Below are 23,861 nucleotides of genomic sequence, written 5' to 3' on the forward strand. Positions count from 1 at the left end.
GCCGCCCAGGGCCTCGGCCCGCCGCCCGGCCGCCGGCCCACCTGGCGCAGCGCCGCCCTCGGAGCCCGTGTACCGGTGCACACCCGGGAACCCCGCGCACCCCGCTGCCACAGAGGGCCCAAAGCCACTGCAGCCGCGCCACCTCCCAGGCCCGGGCCAGCCCCGGCGTCCGCGCTCTCGGGGTGGACTCCCCCTGCTGCGCGCTCAAGCCCGCGATGGCTCCTCTCGGATACCTCTTAGTGCTCTGCAGCCTGAAGCAGGCGTTGGGCAGCTACCCGATCTGGTGGTGAGTGAGTCTACATGCGTTCGCCCGGGACCCCAGTGCCACCCTAGGGCAACCGCCCCCTGGGGCAGGGCCCCCACCGTCGCTCCGCTCACTGGCTGCGGGCGGGCGGGTTGTTTTCCTTGGCTGCCACTTGGACCTGTTCGGGCCGCAGCTGGGACGCGGGTGGCGGAGTTTCCGGGGACACTGATTCCCTTAGCAGGAGGGGAGGGCGGGCAGTGAAGGTCCATGCTGTCCCTGGCGTCGAACAAGAATGGCAAAAAGCGGGTCAGCACATGACACTAACGCCTAGGCGATGGTCGAAGAAAGAGGGTAATAGGGAAGCCGCACAAGGAAGAGCGAGGGAGATTCCTCTTAGGGACCCTATCTTACACACACACACACACACACACACACGCACACACACACACACACACACACACACTCACACACACTAAAACAAAGTCGGCAAGACAAGACCGAACAGCTCGGGGCAGCGCAGTTACGTAAAGACAGTCCGAGACCGGGCGGGGAGTGGCTCGGAGCCTGCGGCAAGGCGCACCGGGGCCAGCCCGGAGCCGTGCGCGCTTCCCCAACGCTGTTGCATAGCTTCTACGTGGCTGTCGGGGTGGAAGGGTCGGTCTGCCGTCCACAGCCTATATCTGGCTGACAAGGAAAGGCTGCTGCTGGAAGGGTTGAGCAGTAGGTAAAGTAAGGGATTTGAGTTCCCCGGAGTGAGAGGCTTGGGGACCTGGACCTGGAGAGGCTGGACAGCATCCTCCGCTCCAGACAAGGCACTTCTCAGCCTAGGGATGGAGTGAGATTAACCCAAGGAAAGGTCCTAACTCTCAGGCCCTACGTCCTCCGCACGTACCCTGAGAGAAGGAGAAATTGGGGCGACCCTTCCTCGGGGTGTGTGACACTTCCCCCCTTCAAGGAGCGCAGACTTAAGGTCACGATCAGCTGCGCAGATCTCTCCTCGAAAACAAGCGAGAGGATTGAGAGAGTCAAGGGACCGGCGCTCCCCGTTGGTGGAGACTCAGTTGGACAGAAGCCTCCCCACAAACATGCGCACCACCCCCCAGGAACACTCCGACAGCTTGCCTGGAATTATAATAATTATGCCGAGGGGAAGGGGGAACCCAGCGAGCCGAAGTACATCTAATCCGATAATCATTTTTCTCTTCGAGATGCTTCAGGAGAAGAGCTGAGAAACCTGGGGTGGGGATACAGGGCCCGCGCCGCGGCAGAGATGGAGGGTGGGCAACCGGGAGTCCCTAGAGGCTGGAGAGGCTGCTGGGCAGCGGCTGCGCAATATAGAGATCTACCTGAGCCTTGGCTCCCGTGAGATTTTTAAGACCCGGAGGGGCACCTGTGGAGCCCTGTGGCCTCCGGGAGCGAGGATTGAGTCGGGCGCGTCTCGGAGCACGGACACACTGAGGCGCGTCCCGGCGTCCGGGCGTCCGCGGGGAGCCAGGGGCAGCGCGTCCGAGGGAGCCCCGCGGGCTGCCCGCTGCTGCGCCAGGCTTCTAATTAGAACCCGCCGCCGCGGAATTCCTGGGCTCAAGAGGAAGCGCCTTCGCCCCCGCTCTACTCCCATAAAGAAGGGCCTTGTCGCCAGCCTCCTGGCTACCCCATCGTCCTGGGACTTTAGTCCCTGAGGTCGTGGGGGGTCACTAACCAGGTCCACCCAGGCCCACAGAAGTATAGCCTTTTCACCTGGGCTGTTAGCCCCCCCCCTCGGGTGCACCGGGCATTCTCCAGGTGAGAGGGGAGGGGTGTGAAAAAGTGAAGCCCTTAGCCTTCCCACCCCTCCCCTCAAAGGACGGGGCAACCCTTTGGCTCCAGAAAGTGATTCGGAAGTCCACCTGGTATTCATGAGGTTGGGTGACAAGGGCCACCTCTCCGCCCATCCCCTACTCCCACTTTGTTCTCTGTAGGATTCTCACACTTAACAATTCTGCTTCCTGAGACGCAGCCCCCCTCGCTCTGGGATGCTGGCTTCCTGGGGACAAGACCTAGTTCCCCTCCTGCCCTCTCTATTCCCTCTCAGTCCCGGCAGGCTCAAAGTGTCAGCTGGATCGCGCCCGCAGAATGGAGAGGAAGGGTCTCCTAAAACGGGCGGCAGTGGGGGCAGTCATTTGATTCTGGCTCTTTAATAAAGGTTGTTTTGCAGTTTCTACTCACCCAAGCTTCAAGCGTCTCCTTTTTTCTCTTGCCCACACTCTGGGCCTAGATGAGGCATAGCACCCACCCCCACCCACCACCCGCCCCCGTGTGGAGGAACATCATGGCTACTGTGCTGGATAGGCTACCGTTGAGCTCCATACAGAGGCAAAACAGGGGACCCGTGAACCATTTCTTGCTATTTGGATTTGTTACATTCACGCTCAGCCTGCACGCTGATTCTTTTACTTGACCTCCCACCCAGCCTGAGCCTCCCTCCTCCTTTCTGGCCCCAGCTCTCCTTTCCTATGAAAGCGAAAGTGAACCGCAGAGAAGTTCCTCACCTGCAGGACCAAACCCAGGAAATCTCAGATCAGGAGTAATTGGACTTTTGAAGATGGAGTTGGTCTTCCCGGGGTGGGGGGTGAGGGAGAGAGGAGAAAGTTGGTGCTTTTCTGCTTCTGGTGGAACCACGAAGGTCTACCGCCTCTCCAGGACCCACTCTGAGGGACAGGTGATACATTCGACCCCATTGCCAGTCCCGATACTACAGACCCATCTGAAGTAAGACTTCCATGAGTGTTTGTTCTGGGATCTTCCCGAGCTGGGCAAGGGGCAGGCAAGTGGACCAAACCGCATGGCAGAGGAAGGTTCTCTTTCCTCTTCCCCCTCCCCTGTTGGGTTCTCTTCTCACAGTGTTAGAACTGATTGGAAAGAGCTGAAGGGAAGAGGAGCGGTTCATGAGGCTAAAAGAACTCAAACATCAGAGGACTCACACTGGAGGAACTCTAAGATGCGCCCCCCCTTCCTCTCCCTTTCTTATCTCCTGTCTAGAGATGCCAGCCTTGTGGCTCCCTGCTTCTCCCCAGACACTAAGCTAATTGGTGGTGGGAAATTGACTTTATTCAAACTCACAATTCCCTCTGTCCCCTCCACAGGCTACACTGCTGTGTCCCCTCCCTCACTGGCCACTTCTTGCTGTTGTCTCAGTTCTCAGCCCTACACTCACCCCATGCCCTCACTGCCACCTGGATTTCCTGTCTCTGTCCCTGCTCCTTGCTCCTTTGCTTGTGGGAGAGCCAGTGTCCCAGCTCCCCTTTTGCCCTTCCTCCTCAGGGTCCCTCTCCTGTGAACATGTTCCTGTTGGACCTTCGGCTCCTGAGTATGGGAAACACTGCAAAGCAGATGGGGCCGTGCTCAGCTCTCACACAGATCCTGTGGAGCCTCTGACAATTTCCTCTGTGGGGTTCTCCCTGGTATCCCTGAAGCCGTGTGCTGTGTCCCAGGGACACTTAATCAGCTCCATCTCTTTAGGAACAACTCTAGTTCCCCTTCTCAGCACATAGGTGGCCTTGGCTTCTCACTCTTCTCTGCAGCCCTGACCCCCCCGCCCCCTGCACTGCTGGGCATAGACAGCCTTCAAGGAATTAGGGCTCTTAGCTTTCTTCCCACCTCCTTGTGACCTGGTGATAGATGCCAGCAGTCTGCCTCACAGTGGGGACAAAGCCTGGTGGAACACACAGGGTAGGTGAGAGAGAGGGGGGTGAGGGGAGGATGAGAGAGATAGACTAGCGGGACGTGTGGGTATAAGGTGGAGAGGTTACAGATCAAGTGGATGGTCCATGTAGTACTCCCAGGTTGCCAAGGTGAACAGGTGCACAGGCTGATGTGTGGAGCAGATGAGCGTAGATGAGAGCGTACAGCTAGGCAAAGATGGGTAGACTGAGGAAGAGCCAAGCTGAGCTAGGCAAAGATGGGTAGACTGAGGAAGAGCCAAGCTGAGCTAGGCAAAGATGGGTAGACTGAGGAAAAGCCAAGCTGAGCTAATCAAAGATGGGTAGACTGAGGAAGAGCCAAGCTGAGCTAGGCAAAGATGGGTAGACTGAGGAAGAGCCAAGCTGAGCTAGGCAAAGATGGGTAGACTGAGGAAGAGCCAAGCTGAGCTAGGCAAAGATGGGTAGACTGAGGAAGAGCCAAGCTGAGCTAGGCAAAGATGGGTAGACTGAGGAAGAGCCAAGCTGAATTTCCTGGCTTGCTTCAGGGCTGCAGACATTACTCCAGAGCTGTCATTTATGAGTCTTCATCCCAGTACAGCCATTAAAAGCCTGCTCTCTCTCTCTCTCTCTCTCTCTCTCTCTCTCTCTCTCTCTCTCTCTCTCCTTCATCTTCAGGCTCGTTCCCCACCTGCCCACCTCTGTCTCTCAGTTCTCTCTTTCTGTTCCATCCCTCCTTCCCTTTCTCTCTTCTTCCAATCTTTCACTTTACTTGGTCAGTAACTAACATAAAACTCACAAAGCAAAATAAATCTGAACCCTACATAAATCACTGCTACTACTGGTATTGTGACTCCTGGGGCACTGAGCTAGGTGTTGTGTCCTCAGAACTGCCAATCACTCAAACTGTCATCATTAACCACAAGAGGAACATTCAAGGCCAGCCCTTTCCCAAGACCAACTTCCCCAGCTCTTCCAGACTTTGATGCTCCCACCCTCCAAATGTTATGAGGGTGGGAATGTCTCCAAGGCTGGTGTCTTTCTTCCATCAATTTTATGTCACCTTAAAAGGACTTTCTATATCAGACCCCTTTGTGGCCAGAGAGCAGAGAGTGAGTCAATTCAGTAGCACTGAGTATGCTCTTAGGCAATTATTAATGTCCTGGTAACATCCCTTACATACACAGACATTTGATCCCTTGTACAAACCCTTGGTCTGCTCAGGCAGTGGTGGCACACAGCATGCCTTCAATGGCAGCATTGTGGAGGCAGAGGCAGGTGGATCTCTGAGTTTGAGGCCAGCCTGGTCTACAGAATGAGTTCCAGGACAGCCAGGGCTATACATATAAACCCTATTGGGGAGGGGGTGGCAAAACAAAAAAAAAAACAAAAATCCTTTGGCCTGGAGGTTTAAACCCTTGGCAACTCAAGTATCCTTCTTTGGGTATGGTCCAGGATTCAGGAAACATGACTCAGATTTTTCACCTTGGCCCACAGAATCAGGATACGATCAGTGTTTTTTGATATATGACCAGAACCTAACTGTAAAAGATCAATTTTCTGTGAAGAATGCAATCTCTGTGTGGTGTTGGGGTGGTGGTATTGCAGCAGCTTAATGACAGTGCACCAACAAGTCGGGTTCTTCTTTGGTTGGTCTATTAGGCCTGTCTACCAGCCTGAAATCACTCATTGGCAGAGTTCTTCCTCTCTCTAGACCCTAGGTCCCCCGAGTGAGGACTGCCAGCCCAGCCTTTGGCATTTCTGTATTTGCCTCTGTCCTGGGAAGGTGAAGAATTAGGCTACTGAGCTGAGAGGGTTCAAGGAAGACCATTTGGATAATTTCCGACAGTCCTCTGGAGAAGGAGACTACATCTTCTGCTTGGCCTCAGACTGAGGCAAGGGTCTAGAGAACTGACAGGAGGCTGACCTAGGTTCAGGGTGTGAAAAGGCCTCCTGAGGGCTTGTCCTGGTACCAGTCTTGCTATCTAGGACATGGTGAGGCAGACTCCAAGGCTGAGAAAGGGAGCCACTTCCCTTCCCTTCTGAAGCTGAAACTTCTAGTGGACTGTTAGTAACACAGGGGCCACACAGCCCTCCTTAGAGTCCACAAAACCCTCAAGTCCACCATGTGCACCTGAAGGAAACATGTCTCTGTGGTGAGCTGTTGATCACATACTACATTTGTAGAGAGGTCTGGGACTAAATCTCAGCGAGGAGGCACAGGCCCATGACCAGCGAGGCCTTAGCCATTGGGCCTGTACCCAGGAGCATTCCTCCCCCTTCGGAAAAAGCGCACTTCCAACGCCTATCATCAAAGTCAGTATGGCTTCCTTTCTCCTCCCTGGATTTGCTTTTATGCCCTTTGCAGCCAACCAGTAAGGTTGTGTTGAGTGGATGAATGGACAGAATCTTTCCAGTGAACAACAGGCACTGTACCCAAGCATGGTGGACACGGGGACACATTTTGATATTTCTAATACCTTCCCCCATCCCACCACGTGACAACTCCAGCTCTGAGACCTAGAGGAACCTGGCCCCTGCCTCTACCTAGGTCTCCCTCCAGGGCTCCCCAGGTGACACCCTCGAGGTGTCTGATACATTGGTGCTTCCACATTCCTTCACCAGCAGAACGTGCCGCTGCCGCCCAGGGAGGCTGGCAAACACATGGCCGCCGGCGCGGGAGCCTCCCGCCTGCCAGGACTCGCTCAAAGTATGTGTCAGTAATCCTGCTGGCCCGGCGGGGCAGGACAGGCGCTGGCTGGGAAGGCTTCAGGCAGGGCCCTGCGCTGCCTGGAGTAAAGACTTGGGACCCCTCCCCAACTCAGAAAGTGCTGGAATCTCAAAGAGGGCTTCCATTTTCTGGGGATGCTGTCCATTTGTGGGAAGGCAGCAGAATGTTGGGGATCTCAGGAACACAGGTACCCTGGGGACAGCTTTCCATCTGGGTGGTTCCTGGGCAGCCCCATTCAAGAGAGGATAGTGTGCTTTGTCCAGTGAGCCCCATACCCTGGGTCTCAGGTATGAGTGTGGAAGCCTGGTGATGTCACTGAGAGGTCCAGTACTCCAGAGAGAAAGGCCTGAATGGGATGGATACTCCATCGATCCACAGCATACTGGCCCAGGTCCCTTATCAGCAGAGACTTCTCTACCCATGATCCTCCTTGTTCCCTCTGGGCCTGGGCAGAGCCTTGGGAACCCCACCTGCTAGGATCCAACTCAGTGCTTACTGTGCCTGACTCCATGCCAGCAGCGGACAAGAGAAGTCAGGCAAGCGAGGCACTTCCTGCACCAGATACAGATGCAGGGAGAGGTGGACAAGAGACAGTCCCGGACAGGCAGGTAGTAGGAGCACAAAGTATACAAGGCTTCAGTCTGTGTATGTGCGGGCGTGCGTGCGTGTGTGTGTGTGTGTGTGTGTGTGTGTGTGCACATGCATGCGCGTGCGCGGTGAGGCCCTGTCCATAGGCTGTGACCCTCTAAAGTCAGAAAAGCAATGGAGACTTGTATGTCCCACTCCTATCTTGAAGCCTCAGTTAGAATAAAGACTACCACTTCATTGAGTAAATAGGGAAACTGAGGCCAGGACACTAGGAAAGGGTGTCACAATACTCAAGTGAATAACAGCACCGTAGCCTGGGCTTCTCACCTATACCTGTCCAAATGCAACTGGCCTCGGCACCCCTGTCAAGTTACTTCCCCATACAGCCCCTTTCTGCCTGCCCAGAAGCTTCCATCATAAATACTAGTGGGTTCCCAGCTTGCCCCTGGAGGCTCGACACCAGGTAATAGGGATCCAGTGCCATGACACAAGGATGGGAAAATCCGCTTGAGACCAAATAGAAGCTGGGGAACCTTGGCCCAGGGAGGCCAGAGCTGGCCCAGGCTGGGCTGGCTTGCTGCCCATCTCCCAGTCCTGGACCAGCCTCCTTCCTCTGCTGCATGTCACAGCCAGCGTCTCTGCTATATCCCTGGCCAGGTGCCCGGCCTTTCAACAGGGGCAAGGAAAGGAGGAGGGAGAAAAACCATTAGTGTTTGCCGGCTGCAGGCGTGGCTCACGTGGCTGCAGCCACAGGATGAAACCCCAAGTCTAAGGATAGGGCTATGTTCCAAAACATAGCAAGCTCTAAGTAGACGGCGATGCCTACCCCTTTAGAGACAAACTATGATTAAGTAATAATAAAAATTTAACAGCATTAGTGAAAATGAAAGCAAGAGGAGTCTGAGATCTGATTGGCATAACACGGCGTTTTTACTGGTGTGGGTTATTCTTGTTTGACCCATACACACATGCTTTTGTAAGGATAAAAAGTTTCAGCCCTGCTTTCTGAGGCTTAGTTTAAACATCTGTAACATTTTGGGAACTTTTTGATGGTAGCCTGTTAGTTACATGGGGTCTGAAGTCCTTAGGGTCCACTACCTAACTTTGGCTGCCAATTCTTCTGCTGGGACCCAAGAAAAGGCTTGGGGTGGGGTGGGGTAGCCAGACCTTTCAGAGGAGTGGCAGGGGAACACTGATTTTTTTTTTGGGGGGGGGAGGAGTGTCCAGAGGACCTTACAATGTGATGTCCAATTGGACAGTTAAAATTCTAGCTGAAAGTAGAGGTTGAAGGCTTCTCCCAAGAGGCTGTCCTCCACCCTGGTTGGCAGAGAGAGGGGAAGTGGAGTGAATTCCTCCGGTCGTGAATCACAAAGGCCAGGTGCAGAGAAATGGGTGCAGCGAGGGTGTGCCGCCTCCCAACTTCTCCCCAGGCCCAGGCAGGGCCCTCCTGCCCTAGCTGTTTCCATCACCCCAAGGCAGGGTTCAGACCTTACAGTGACCTCACAACTGGAGGAGCTGGATATGGATTGGGAGTGACTGGTTACAGGGTCTCCTATTCTTAATGCTCTCCGGGGTAAAAGATAAAGATGGCGTCTAAGTCAGGACACAGGGTCCTTTGAGTAACCTGAGGGTTCTCTGTCTTTGTCTGGACACTGGTTTACACATGTCAGAGGATGCTGCCTGAAAGATGGGGGTGGGGGAAGGAGAATTCCTTAGACACTCCTGAAAGCTCATGGTTGGCACTAAGGGCTTAATAAAGACGAGGTTCATGCTGGATAGGATGGAGACCTCCAGTTTGTTTGGCTGGTAGCCATTTCTTGGGCCTTGTAAGCAGGCAAGGGTGACTGGCTAACTGCCAGGGCTCAGGTTCCACTGGTCCCTTCTCCAACGCCTGATATCTCTTGGGGGTTCAGATCTGATAAGTCTTGGCCTTTAAGGGAGAGCAGTGGCCCAAGAGGCCAGTGGAATTTTAGATGTCTAGGGGAAATTATGTTCATCCTTAACTCCTGGGAGAATGGGGTGGAGAGAGTAGAAAAGGCAGGTGGTAGCGGCCTGCAGGACCCATGAAGATACTCAGGTGTTTTTCATTTGGACTCAAGCCTTAGAAGATTCCTTGTCTTTGGGGTACCTTTAGAGTTGTGGAATGTCAGACTGGAAGAAACCTCAGATCAGCAGCTTAAAACTGCATTTCCGACACTATGCTCTAACCTTGTCACCTACGGTTCAGCTATGGGCACTGAGGTTCCAATAATCTCAGAGGACAGACCAGAATAGACCAGCACAGTGGATCAGATGAGACCTCACAGATGGGATCACCCCTCTCATCACCCTTGATGATTCTCCCTTGAGGGAAGTGGCATTGTAAGGGAAGTATACCTCTTTTGTAACACTGTGTCATTTTGATGCACTGGCTTGCTGCGTTTCTCTATATTGGACTCATTCATGAATGTTATTTTGCTTGGACTGGGGCTTACTATATTTTAAGAGTGTTATAGTATATCAGAGCCAAGTGTATGATGGCTCAGACAGTAAATGAAGTATCTCTTACACAAGCACAAAGACCTGTTGTGTTTGATCCTCAGGGCACACACACAAAGCATTATCTGGTAGCATAGTTTTGAAATGCCAGTGTCGAGGATGTAAAGATAGGCAGGCCCCTGGAGCTCACTGACTAGCCTAGCCTAGAGTGAGCTCGAGGTTCCAGTGAAAGACCCTATAACAAGACACATAGTTCCTAAGGAGCGACACACAAGATTGACCCCTGGCATCAGTGTATGTGTTCACACCTGATCAGGGATGCACGAGGGTATGTCCTAGGGAGCCAGTGTTCTGGGACCACTGTTTTTGCCATAGCAACCTGAAGTCTTGACATAGACTCCACTCACAAAGTCTTGGTTTCTTGTCCCAGGTGGCCATGGATTGCACTTGTCCTAGTTTGTCACATACAGGGTCTGGGAACACATCTCCCATGAGCTCCACCCAGGGCGACTGGATCTGAGGATGGACAGCTACAGGGCTGAGACAATGATGAGGGATTTGAAGGGACAAACACAGCAAGAAATGATTTGCAGAAAAAAAGGTCCCGAGTGGCATCAAGAAGGGGCAGCTGTCCACAGGCTAAGCCAATGAACTTGTAGTATTTTGGACACAAGATGCCTGGAGTGTGGCATCTCTCAGAGTTGCCTTTTCATTCTGGGTGTTAGGACTCAGGTAAGGGTAGAAGAATTCAACGCAGTGGGAAGGACAGTGGTGTACCCCTCGGTTCTTGCCAAAGCAGAGCAGATGCTACAGATTTAAGAACTTTTTCAGCTCCCAAGTGTTAGCCAGACAGGGGAAGCCACTTTTAACCCCACTCACATTGTTGGGGGTCATTTTGTGTATTCGTGGCTTGGGACAGCTCCTGAGAATCCCTCTGTGGTCTCAGAGCCAGGGACTTGGCAAACTCCATGCTTTAGATCCAACTTCTGAAAGCACACGTAAGTAGGGCAAACTTAGCACTCCAGACCTCAGTGTATGCCCCAAAGTCCTGTTAGGACATTCTGGGCATTGTTTTGGACCTCAGAACTCTGGGAATAACTCAGAGTTTGAGGTGCTGCCAGATTCTGGGCTTGGAGAAGTTTCTGGGGGTAGGGGATGGAAGCAGGAAGCAGTGTGAGCTTGAGTGGGTAGTGTGGCTACTCAGCCTACAGCAGGACCTGGTGGATGACAGAACCCTTGAATCATATTTCTCTGCAGCCTCTGGGTGCTAATCTTATGCTCATGCTCCCGATGGGACAAGAAATGGAATTCTCATTCCCAGCTCTGCTAATTGCAGTGAGACCTCACCCCTGATCACGAAAGGAGATGACACAGTTGCTGTTACAGCCACAGTTTCTGACATCACTGAGGGACACTCACTATGACAGGTATCGTCATAGTGGGTGAGAACTGGAGAAGAAATTACAGATGCTGTTGCTGTTTAGCATTCTGTAGAAGTCTAGCACGCACAATAGCAAGACCCCTACAAAATTCCACCCTGCTTGCCTTTCTATAACTCAGCTGATTTGGTTCCTCATAGCTGTACTGTCTCCACTTTCCTTCTGAACTATTTCTTTTAGTTTTTAATTTTAATTACATTTTATTTATTTATTGTGCGTGTCCACTTGCTCTTGTGCACAGGCCACAGCAGGTTTGGGCTGAAGGTGGAGGTGTAGAGGACAACTTCAGGAATCTACTCTCTCCTTCCACGGTGTGGATTCCAGGATCAAACTGAAGTTTGTCAGACTTGGCAATAGGCACCTTTATTCACCGAAATCTCTCTCCCACCCTGGAGTGTGTCTTGATGACTGTACAAAGAGCTCCTGGCACTCCCCTTATAGTCAGTGTCCCCTCATTCTGGTGTTAATAAAAAGTAAGCCTGTTTGTTCTGGTGTGGCAGAACACATTTGTGATCCCCAATGAGGGAGGCTGAGCCTAAAGAATCATGAGTTTGAGGCTAGCCTGTGCTACCTAGCAAGAGCTTGTTGCTTAGTAGTAATTGCCTGGCAGGGGCAAGTCTCATTAGCTGAGAATGAGAAGGAGGAAGGTGACAGTCAGGAAATAGTAAGTTAGCCAGAAGTTTGGAAGGACACTTGAAATAGTCCTGGGGAGGATCAGAAGTTCATTGGGTACATATGGAATTAGAGAGTGAGATACATGGGACTATGTCTCAAAAACAGAAAGAAAAGTAAATAAATGAATAAATGTTTGACTTTGTACAGCTTTCCCTCTGTATTCTGTAGGCACAGGCTTAGCCAACAGAGAATTGAAAATGTTTGGAAAAACTGGGCATGGTGGCACACGACTTCAATCCCAGCACTCAGGAGGAGGCAGAGACAGGTGGATCTCTGTGAGTTTGAGGCTAGCCTGGTCTACAGAGTGAGTTCCAGAGTGTAGTTTAGTTAGTAGAGTGTCTACACACCAAGTCCGCACCTGTAATCTCAGAAGTAGAGGCAGAAGGATGAGGATTTCAAGGTCATCTTTAGCAAGGTAGCAAATCAGAAGTTAGTCTGTGTCAGAAGACAAAAATGGACAGACAAACAGACAGAAAGAAAGAACTAAACAAGCTAAAACAAATCTAGGCTGATCACCACAGCCCAACTGAAGTCCCGAAAGTTATCGAACCTGCGTCACCCTGCCTGCCCATCTCCATTGTACTGCAGCCACCCTGCTCAGTCTTCAGCATCCCTTCCACACAGCCTCTGTGCCTGGGCTTTCCTGATGGCCCAGCTCTCAGGGAACAAGAAACTATCCAGTCTGCAATTCAAGGCACTTCGGAGGCCCTTGGGTCCAGAGAGTGTTCTCTTCCACCTCCCTAAGTCCATGAGAGGGAGCAGGAGGGATCCTGCTGGAGCTGCCCACACCCTGGCCTCCTAGCTAGGGGAGGTGCGAGCAGGGACCTGCCCAGAAGAGGGGAGGCAGAGAAGGCTGACTCAGCATCCTCAGAGAAAGGGGGCTGGGAAGCAGCTATGGACCCGGGCAGTCCCTTCTCTGCCTTCCTTGGGGGCCACTCCCAGCAAGGTGGGAGGGGAGCTGAGGTCTGACCACTCCACACCACTGCAGCAATTTCCTCTTCAGCAGCTTCCTTCTGCAGCATCCTCTTCTTTAGCTCATCTTCCAAGCCCACATCATCAACACCCAGGATGAGTGCTGGCTTCTGGCATCTAACAAAGGAGACCGCCTACTCTTGGGAACTGGCTGCTGGCCCTAGGCAGTTCCTACTGTGAAGACAGAAATGGTCAGGTTCTCTTTTTCTGCTACTTGAGAATGGTCATGCCTTCCACTGACTCTAAGTTAACCGCATTCACAGAGTAAAGATTATCTTCTTTTTGGATGGATAGACAGATGCTCTTACCCTCTTTCTGGGATATGAATGTAGCTCAGTGGGTAGAATGATCACCTAGCAACTGTGAAATCCTATGTTTGATCCCTGGTACTGCAGAGGCAGACGGATCTCTGTGAATTTTGAGGCTAACTTGATCTACGTAGTGAACTCCAAAACAACCAGGGCTATGTAGAGAAAACCTGTTTCAAAACAACCAAAAGAGGGGCTGGAGAGATGGCTCAGTGGTTAAGAACACTGACTGCTCTTCCAGAGGTCCTGAGTTCAAGTCCCAGCAACCACATGGTGGCTCACAACCATCTGTAATGAGATCCAGTGCCCTTTTCTGGTGTGTCTGAAGACAGCTACAGTGTACTCATACAAATAAAATCTTAAAAAAACAAAACAAAAGAGGAGGAGAAGGAGAAAAGGGAAGAGGAAGAGTAGTAGGAGGAAGAGGAAGAGGAAGAGGAGGAAGGAAGGAAGTGGGGGCATGGACCTTGCCCAGGCCAAGGGAAAAATTTGCTTTTCCATAGGTAGGAGAGTCTTGGGATGAGTGTGGGCACAGTGGGTGGTGGGGTTCATGGGGGCTGAAGAACGGCAGATGGCGAGCCAACGTCCTCCTGGATCCATGTGACAGGAGGAAAGCAGATGGGCATGACAAGACATGGTGGGACCTGGGGCTTTAAGGTGGTCAGCCAAAAGTGACATGATGACAAGGCACACAGTGGCTTTTCACCTTGGTCTCTCCCTCTCTACCTGGGCAGGCCCATCCTCTCTGCCATCCCTGAGGGCAAGGAGCACAGATCCCAGTCCACGCCATATGTATGTGTGTCTCGGCCCTCAAGCCAGGACCTTGGACAGTGATTTCTTTGTCCTGCCAAGTGTCTGCTCTCCCCATACTAAGAAGCGCCCATGTGGCCCATCCAGTGCCATCAGGGACACACAGACAGCCATAGTGGTCTGCACTTAGAGAGGAAAGTGCTGATTCCTACTGCAGGCAGGGAAGAGGACATCTTTGAGCCAAACTGACCATGGAAGTCAGGGGCCTGAAGAGGAAAGACTCACAGCTACTGAGAGTGGCCCAGCCTGCATAGGGCTGGCCTTCTTGTGAACGTGAGAGCCTATCATGGGTAGATGTGCATGGAAAAAACCTACCCAGTCAGCCCACAGGCTTTATTCATAGCACAGAGAGGAAGGATCAAGGAGCAAAGAGAAGGCCCTGTCATGGTGTGTGCACAGGGATGCACATTGCACTAAGGCCAGGCATTTGGTGATGTGTGACACAAGTCTCTTGAGTATTTCAGGAGATAGGAGAGTCCAGCTCTATGGAGAGTAGACCCCAGGATGGATGTGCTGGGGACAGCCAACTCTGTATGTGAGGGTTCCACAGTCACAGATTTAGCCTCTGAAAAATCAAAAGTGTTTGGAAAAGCCACGTATGGCAGCACAGACCTGTAATCCCAGCACTCCAGATGCTGAGACTACACAGTGAGAACCAGGTCAGCCAGTGATACCCAACAAGACCTTGTCTCAAAGGAAGGAAAGAGGAGAGACAGATGTTGGGAGCCAGGCATAGTGGCTCATGCCTGTAATTCCAGCAATCGGATTAGAAGTTCAAGGTCAGAACTGACTCATAGAAAGTTTGAAGCCAGTCTAGGCTACATAAGACTCTGTCTCAAAAATAAGGAAAAACATGAAAACCAACAGGAAAAAAAGAGAGAGAAACTGTTTGGGAAGGTGGCTTCATGTGTACTGACCGTGTGTGGGCTTCCTGCGTTGGCTTTCCCTGCAGTGTAGTGTGATGCTCTAATGTCTTAGAATCCTTGTCGTCTCGGTTTGGCATGGTCAGAAGGGTGTGTAGACTATGTGCAAATTCCATGCTATTTTAAACAAAAGATCCAAATATCTGCTGTGTGCACGTGTGCACATGTGTGAGCGTGTGTGTGAGCATGTGTGTGTGTGTGTGTGTGCGCGCGCGCGCGCGCGCGCGTGCGCTCACATAAGGTGTGTATGTGTAGGCCAAAAGTTGATGTTGGATGTCTTCTGTCACTCCCCACTTTGATTTTTGGTACTGAGTCTGTCACTGAACCTGGAACTCCCTGGCTAGACTGGCTGCCTCTGCTCCCCATGTCAGTGCTATGGCTCCAGACATATGTCAACCTGGTTTTTACATGGGTGCTAAGGATACTATCTCAGGTCCTCACGCTCTCCTGACAGGCACTTGACCAACACCTTCCTGACCATCCCCTTTCTCACACTTTTTAGAGGACATTTGCTTTCTCCCCCTCCCCCACACCTGAGCTGGCCAGGGCCACATGCTCTGGGATCCACTGAGACACCTCAGCAGCCATCTTCATCCTATGTTCTCCATCAGTATCTGTATCCTCCAATGCCTTCAGAGGCCTGAGCCACAGGCTGAGGGTCCCTGAACCCGTACAGAGCAGGAATGCAGGTCTGGTTCTTACACACAGTGAGTCCTCACAGCTTGACCATGTGATCTACATCCTGGGTACATGGTCGACAACATGCTGTCTCTAGGTGCCCTTCCTGGAGGAAGCAGCTTCAGGCCAAGCATGTGCACATAGCCCAGAGTCTGTTTCCAGCGATGGTCTCACTCATCTCCTTGTCTTCCCACTAGGTCCTTGGCTGTGGGGCCCCAGTACTCCTCCCTGAGCACTCAGCCCATCCTCTGTGCCAGCATCCCAGGCCTGGTGCCCAAGCAGCTGCGCTTCTGCAGGAACTACGTGGAGATCATGCCCAGCGTGGCTGAGGGGGTCAAGGCGGGCATCCAGGAGTGCCAGCATCAGTTCCGAGGCCGGCGTTGGAACTGCACCACCGTCAGCAACAGCCTGGCAATCTTTGGCCCTGTTCTGGACAAAGGTATCCTGGGTGGTTTAGGGTCATTTCTATATGGGCATCATAAGGCTTTCCAAACTCCACCTGACTGGGCTTCCTCCTCCTGACCAATGGAGGGCCTTGGAGAAGAAAGGAGAAAAAAGAAAAAGAAAGAGAACCAGAAGCCCACAGGGTGGGAGAGGCTTGGAGTATATATGGAAAGTGGTACGCCAGACAGCACCCCTGGGCTGGTTTGGAAAGAAGAAAACGGCAGGAGGGCTAGGTGTTAGTTAGCTGCTGGCAAAGAGCAAATTATCTTAAAGTGTAGTGGTTAAGGCAGTAATTACCATGTGTTGACCTCCTGTTGCCGGGGGTCAGGGGCTGGGCTGGCTCTGTTTCCCATCCACAGGGAGGTCCACGTGAGGCTGTCTCAGCACCAGTCGCTAGAGAGATCACTGAAGTGGGGCAAAGGCTTCTTTTTGTGGTTTCTGGGACCCAGGGCAGAGACAGAGGAGAGAGACAGAGGAGGCAGAATCAGAGAGACAGAGAAATAGAAGAGAGACAAAGAGATAGAAGAGAGAAGGGGGGTGCGAAGGAGAGAGAACACACACCAAATGAAAGCTTTCATGCCTTGAAAGAACAAGAAGGGAAAAATCATATAATTTAAATCACTTTAGAACATACAATCTCAGCACACTTAGCACACCCACAGAATTGCGACACCACCACTCCTAATTCCAAAATATTTTCATCCTCTCAAAAGGAAACCCCAAACCCATTACGCAGTGCCCCTGGCAACCACTGGTTTGCTTCCTACCCCTGTGGTTTTCTTATTCTGGACATTTCCTCTTTGTGTAATTATGTACTCTGTGGCCCTTTGTAGCTGACTCCTCTCACTGAGTGTGAGGCTTACAAAGTTCATCCGTGTTGCTGTACACATAAACGCTTCATTCCTTTTGATGGCTGAATACTATTCCATTCCATGGTGTGTGTGTGTGTGTGTGTGTGTATGTGTGTGTGTGTGTACCTTAAATTATATCAAAAAAAGAATTTTATATGTAAAGGATGATGCCACCTGTAGATTTCATTTCTTTTATTGGCATATATTTATTATGTTGGGTTTTATGAGGACATCTTTATACACATATAGAATGTATTTTGACCTGACCTAATTCTGCTGCCCAGGACATCAGTCTCGTGTGGGACCAAAGTGAAGAGGGTAGGTCAAAACCATAAGCAATGGACGGCTGTGGTTGCTGAGCCACCCAGCCTCAGTGTTTGCTGCAGAAGTCAAAATTCACTCAACTCCCCACATCTATCCCTGTGCACCTGCTAGATGCTCCCACACTTGAGGTACAGAATGGAACAACACCTGCGGCTTTGCAAGTCTGGCTTGGAAGCATGGCCACTGAACTGTCCCCAAGGACCAGCATTGTGGAGAAGAAGCTGGGGCTGGGCTCCTGCAGTGGTTTACCTGTGTCCTTGAAGGTGTTTAAATTCTTTCTTCCAGTGAGGTCAAAGCAGACAACCTCATGAGCCTTTAGGGTGGAACTCTGTTCCCGTCAGTCTGACCCCACCCCCTGCCTTTCACTTCCAGCAATTCGTGGTCAGCCTGGCTCCACCCAGTCCCATCAGCCTCCACTCTCAAGCCAGCTCTTCACCTCATATAATGACATCATGCCACCAGCCCTGACCCTATGGTTCCTCTGACACCCTTTCACCCAGTGTCATGACCCACCATTGATTTTTCTTTCCTGGTGACATCCATCAGCTCACTTCCAGGGGTGTCAGCGTCGCTATCTATAAAATGGGAAAGTAATTGCAGCTTTAGAGCTGTGAGTCGGGCTAATTACACAGTTGCTCCCCTCAGGAACAGCACTGCTGTACACAGGGGAAGGTAGGGTCCCCAGGCTGGTAAGGTTTACCAAGCATGGCTTATAGTATGTGCATGTGAAGTCCATTCTTCTGTGTCTTCATGGGAATGTGATGTGTGCACATGCAACAGTAAAAATGCTAGTATGTACGCATGTCTTCCTTCATGACTACATATAAGCAGCACGTGTATTTTGTTATTGTTGTTTTGTCTTTTTTTTTTTTGGTTTTTTGGTTTTTTGGTTTTTTGGGTTTTTTTTTTTGAGACAGGGTTTCTCTGTGTAGCTCTGGCTGTCCTAGAACTCACTCTATAGACCAGGCTGGCCTCGAACTCAGAAATCCACCTGCCTCTGCCTCCCAAGTGCTGGGATTAAAGGCCTGCGCCACCATGGGCTGTTTTTGTCTATTTGTGTTTTGTTTTGTTGCTATGACAATGTACCTGAAGCTAACAATTTAAAGAGGGAAGATTGACTTTTGGCTCTTGGGTTCAGAGGGTTCAGCCCATGGGTAGAGGGCTCCATTGCCTCAGTAGAGGGCTCTATTGCCTCAGGCAAGGCAGTCACAAGGTGGCTGGAATGTGTTACAAAAGGCTTTTTCCTTCACTGGATCCAAAAAAGCACAGAAAGCAACAGGAAGGAGCCAGGGATGGAAGATACCTTTCTAGTTCAAGTCCCTACCCTAGTACACTTCTACCCTCTTCCCCGACAAGGTCTCTGTCTCTTAATAATGATATACTGACTCTGTCAAGTCTACTTGTTAGTTCCAAGCTCAGGTTCCAATCACCTCAACAGTCCTTCCACTTCAAAGCGTAACAGTGTGTATGGTTATAGTTTGTACATACATGTACACACATGGCTTCAGTATGGGACGGCACTCACATGTGAATCTGTGTGCATACATGGTGCAGGAGGAACTGAGAGTTCTGCATCTTCATCTGAAGGCTGCTAGCAGAATACTCACTTCCAGGCAGCTAGGACAAGGGTCTTAAATCCATGCCCACAGTGACACACCTACTCCAACAAGGCCACACCTCCTAGAAGTGCTCCTGCCTAGGCCAGGCATATTCAACCATGACAGTTGTGGGGCCTTTAGAAGCTGAGATCTTGAGAGGCTGGCTTTTGAAGGTTCTTGTCTGTAGTCTGTGCTGCAGTGAACAAACTGGGCTCCTATTACCACAGACAGCCTCTCCAACATCTTGCCTCTCTGTGATGGTTTAAAATGGGCCAAACATTGTTTCTGTTGGGTATTTTATCACAGCACTTATAACTAATACATGCACCTCCATGGGGGGAGTCTGTGGGAGCATGTACACATGCTACCACCCTCATAATGCTAAAGTGAGTCTCTCACAGGAGTAAGGAGGACACCCCATGATCCACCAACTACGTTTTAGCACCGAGGAAGGGGCAAACTTTTATATTCTGCCGTGCTGACAGAGGATCAGGGTTCAGTTTCTTCACCAGCACTTGTTATTGTTATTTTCTCTCAGCTGCCTTCATAGGTGTGAGCATTTTTTTCTTGAGTTTATCAGTTATGTATGTCCTTTATAAAAAAAAATATCTATTCAATTCTTCTATTTATGTTTTAGTAGGGTTATTTCTATTTGGTTTGGGTTTCAATTATTTGTATTTTTCTTAATCATAGATTTAATTTCTCTGTGTGTGTGTGTGTGAATGCTTATGTCTGTCTCAGTGAATATGTGAAAGTCAGACAATAAGAATCTGTTCACTCTTCCTACTGTGTGGATCCCAGGGATCGAACTCAGATTGACTTGGGTTCAATTTCGAGCGCCCACGTGGCAGTTCACAACCTTCAGTGACTCCAGTTTCATGGAATCCCACACTCTTGTAGCCTCCACAGCATGGAGACAAAACATGCAGACATTTAAAGTATTTATTTTTTATTTTTAAAAATTTAAGAATTCTTTTAGTATGTAGCACGTTTGCCTGTGTATGGTTTTGTGTACCTGTGTGAAGGTGCCCTCGAAGGCCAAACAGGGTTCAGACCCTCCCAAGCAGGAGTTACTGGCAGTTGTAGCTGTCCAATATGGGTGCTGGGAACTGGACTTGGAGCCACTGCAAGAGCAGCACGTACTATCAACTGCTGCCCCGTCTCTCCATCCTCCTCCAAGAGTCTTTAACTTTGATGACAAGTCTCCAACTCTTTCTTTGGATTTTGAGTTATAGGAAAACCTGGCTGAACCCAAGGTCACAGATGTTTGCTCTTTTCTTCTTCCTGAGACAGGTTTTTCTATGTAGCCCTGCCTGTCCTGGAACTCAGTTTTTAGACCAGGCTGGCCTCAAACTCACAGAGATCCACCTGCCTCTGCCTCCTGACTGCTGGGATTAAAGCTATGTGCCACCACACCATCTACAGAGCCTGCTTTTTCTATGTTTTCTTGAGTCTTATAGCTTCAAGCCAGACGTGATAGCATGTGGCTTCCTTCCTATTTGACAGTCAGAGGCCTGATCTCTATAAATTTAAGAACAGCCTGGTCTTCTAGACCAGTCAGGGCTCACAGTGATTTTATATATTTTTTTAAAAAATGTAAAGAGTCTTATAGGCTTAAATCTGACATTTAGGTCTAAGATTTTGTTTTAATTTTTTAATTACATTTTTATTTTGTGTGTATGGGTGTTTGCATACATACATGTCTATGTACCATGTGCCTGGTACTCAGGCCAGAAGATCCCCTGGGACTGGAGTTATATACAGTTGTTACCGTGTGGATGCTGAAAATTGAACCCAGGTGCTCTGGGAGATTAGCCGGTGTTTTAACCAATGAACTATCTCTCCAGCCCTATTTGATATTTTTTTAAAAGTTATTTTTACTTATGGTGTGAGAATGGGGTCCAACTTAATTTTTTTCTTTTTCTTCTCTCTCTCTTTTTTTTTCTTTTTGTTTGTTTTTCAAAATAAAGTTTCTCTGTAAAGTCCTGGCTGTCCTGGTAACTCACCATGTACACCAGGCTAGACTTGAACTTAAAGAGATCCATCTGCCTCTGCCTCCCACAAGCTGGGATTTAAAACATGTGCCGCCACCACCCAGCTCCACCTTCATTCTTTTCTGTGTTGAAATGAAGTTATTCAAACAGCATTTGTTACAAAGCGTATTGCTCCCCCATTGAAAGGCCTTAGCTCACTCACTGAAAATCAACTGGCTCTGTGTGTTTGCATTGATATATTGATATATATATAAAGGCCTCCTGCCCCATTCCACTGGTCTCTGAGCATCACCATGGCAGTGCCATGCAGTTTTTCTGTCTATAGCTTTGTCATGTGTTTTTTTCAAACTCAAAATTGTTTTGGTATTTGAGGCCGTTTTTATTCCATATGTATGTTAGCATCCACTGGTAATGTCCTTTTTTTTTAGACTTATTATTTTTTGTGTATGAATATATTTGTCTACATGTGCGTATGTCTACCATGTGTGTTCTTGGTGCTCACAGAGATCAAAAGAGAACATTGGATCTGCTGGAACTAGAGTTACAGACAGTAGTGAGCTGCCATGTGGTTGCTGGAAACTGAACCCAGGTCCTCTGGAAGAGCAGCAGGTGCTCTCAACTCCTAAACCATCTCTCCAGCTCCCACTTGTATAAAAGCTTGGGGATCTTAGGGACTGTGTGGGAGGGGGAGAGAGAAGAGGAGGGTGAGGAGAAGGAAGAGGAGGAGGGATATCGTCAAGCTAGCAGTGTTGTCCCCTGACCCACACACATAGGCGCTCTTCATGGTTCTGCTGCTTCAGTGACTCTTGGTAGCTTCCATCTCTAAGTCGTGTACATTATTTTCTAAATTGTTCCCAAGCACTTCTTCCATCTTTATTTACTGTGACACTCTTCTATTTCTTTTCTTTTTAAAAATTAATTTTGTAGATAAAGAAAGTATCCAATAAGAAAATAAAGAATAAATCCAGAGCATTTAAAAAACATATTAATTAAGTCTATAGCCCTGAGTGTTTTTGAGTCTCACATGCATGCCGGGTGCCAAGGAGGTCAGAAGAAGGTGTCAGATCCCCTGGAACTGGAGTTACAGATAGTTGTGAAATGCCGTGTGGGTGCTGGGAACTGAACCTGGGTCCTCTCCGGGACCAACAAACCCCTCTCTGGGGCTAACCATCTCAGCCCATCTTGCTTTTCTTACTATGTAAACCAGGCTGGCTTCTAACTCACTGAGATCCTCCAGCCTCTGTCATCCAAGTGCTGGGATTAAAGGAGTGCACGATGCTCGCAGCCATCATTGTTTTGTTTCCGTTTTGCATTGTGTTTGGATTGTTTGTTGTTAGGAGGCAGAGATCTATCTAATGAGCTCGGGTACAGTACCATTGCCCAGCTGCTCCGTGACCTGGATGAAGCTGTTCATAGGTTCTGACAGGTTGTTTGCTGTGCTATTGATTCCTTGGGATGCTTTACACACAGGATGATTTCTCCTTTTTCTCCCACTCTGGATGCTCTTTACTCCTTTCCTTGATGTCTAGGGTGAGCATTCATATTTTCCTAACCTTAAAAGGACAGCTTTCACCCCTTTACTATAGACAGTGATAGCTGTGGGTTCATCCAAGTTTTTAATTTTATAGATTCAGGAGTAAAAAACCCTTTATTCATGTATAAGTAGATAAAGGATTTTTTTAAATTTATTTTTATTTTATGAATATGGGTGTTTTGCCTGCATATACATCTGTGTACCACATTCATGCAGTGCCCACAGTGGCCAGAAAAGGGCATTGAGTCCCTGGAGCTAGCGTTAAAGATGGTTGTGAGCCACCATGTGAGTGCTGGGAATAGAACTTAGGGCCTCTGGAAGAGCAGCCAGTGCTCTTAATGGCTGAGCCATCTCTCTAGCCCTTAAAGCTAACATCTTTTAAATTTTATTTTGTTTGTTACACACACACACACATGAATGTGTGTGCATGTGTGAACATGTATGCAAATGTCTTTGGAGACCATAAGGGATCGTTGGATCCCCTGGAGCTGGAGTCACAGATAGTCATGAAGTGCTATGTGGGTGCACAAGAGCAGTCCACACTCTTACTGGCTAAGCTATCCTTCCAGCACTGAGAGAAGTTTGTTTTAAGTAATCCATTCTTTTTGATCTTTTGGAATTATGCCAGATTTTTAATGACAATCTATTATCCAAAGGTTTTTAGATGGGACATGGTAGTATACACCTTTAATCCCTCTACTTGGGAGGCAGAAACAGGTGGATCTTTGTGAGTTCCAGGCCAGTCTGGTCTACATAGCAAATTCCAGGCCAGCCAGGGCTATATAGTGAGACCTTGTCTCCAAAATAAAAAAAAAAATTCTCCAAATTCATGAGCACACAACTCAATTTCATTTTATTTATTTGTTTGTTTGCTTAGAGGTAGCATCTTACTATGTTACCCAGGTTCTTATTGAATGCCCCAATTCAATCAATCCTACTGCCTCAACCTTCCGAGTAGCTCAGGCTACAGGCACGGGCCACCCGTTCACCTTCCTTTCTTAAGTTTCATGGAAAACTTAACTGGAGGTGAGCAGAATTTCTGAAGGTGCTATAGCTAGTGGCAGCACCCATTTCTTGACTTCTAGGATAAATTCTCTGGGGCTAAGCACATTCTAGAAAGATCCAGAAATTGTCCAGAACCAGAACTGGGATATGAGAGGCTCTGCAGTGGATGTGTATATGCTAGCAAGCTCTCCTCCCACACTGCAAATGCACACACGTGCATGTGCACGTGGTGAGCACTCTGTGGGGCAGCCTGGGTGTGCTCCAGCATACACATTTTGCTCTGTGAATGTGTCGGATGACTGAAAAACAAGGTGCTGGTGCCTGGGAGTATCTTGGAGGGCTTCTCTGGGGAAGTGGCACTTGGGCTAGATCATGGGAGACTTTGTCCTTTCCTCTCTTTCTTTAAGCATGCTTAGACAGTATTTCCCAAGAGTTGTTTGAGAATTCTAAGACTTACCTAAGGCCAGAATTGTGGTGCATCTGATTTACAAGTCAAGAACTGAGGGAAAATGAGACTCATGAGCCTGACTCCAAAGTCTCTATGCAGACAGTAGTATAGTAGTAGGGGTGCCCAGGGGTGAGAGGAAA

General features: G+C 49.6%; 1 protein-coding gene across 1 annotated transcript in view; it reads left to right on the forward strand.

The window, feature by feature from the left end:
• Positions 1 to 117: 117 nt before the first annotated feature.
• Wnt3a (Wnt family member 3A) overlaps positions 118 to 23,861 on the forward strand; it is a 44,870-nt gene continuing 21,126 nt past the window's right edge. Inside the window, exons 1-2 of the mRNA XM_028776607.1 lie at positions 118 to 286; positions 15,721 to 15,962. Of these exons, the coding sequence (XP_028632440.1) occupies positions 216 to 286; positions 15,721 to 15,962 (313 nt within the window). The 5' untranslated portion in view covers positions 118 to 215. The remainder of the gene's footprint in view (positions 287 to 15,720; positions 15,963 to 23,861) is intronic.

This window comes from Grammomys surdaster, unplaced genomic scaffold (assembly GCF_004785775.1).
Source record: "Grammomys surdaster isolate TR1022 unplaced genomic scaffold, NIH_TR_1.0 270, whole genome shotgun sequence".
NCBI classification, from domain to species: Eukaryota; Metazoa; Chordata; class Mammalia; order Rodentia; family Muridae; genus Grammomys; species Grammomys surdaster.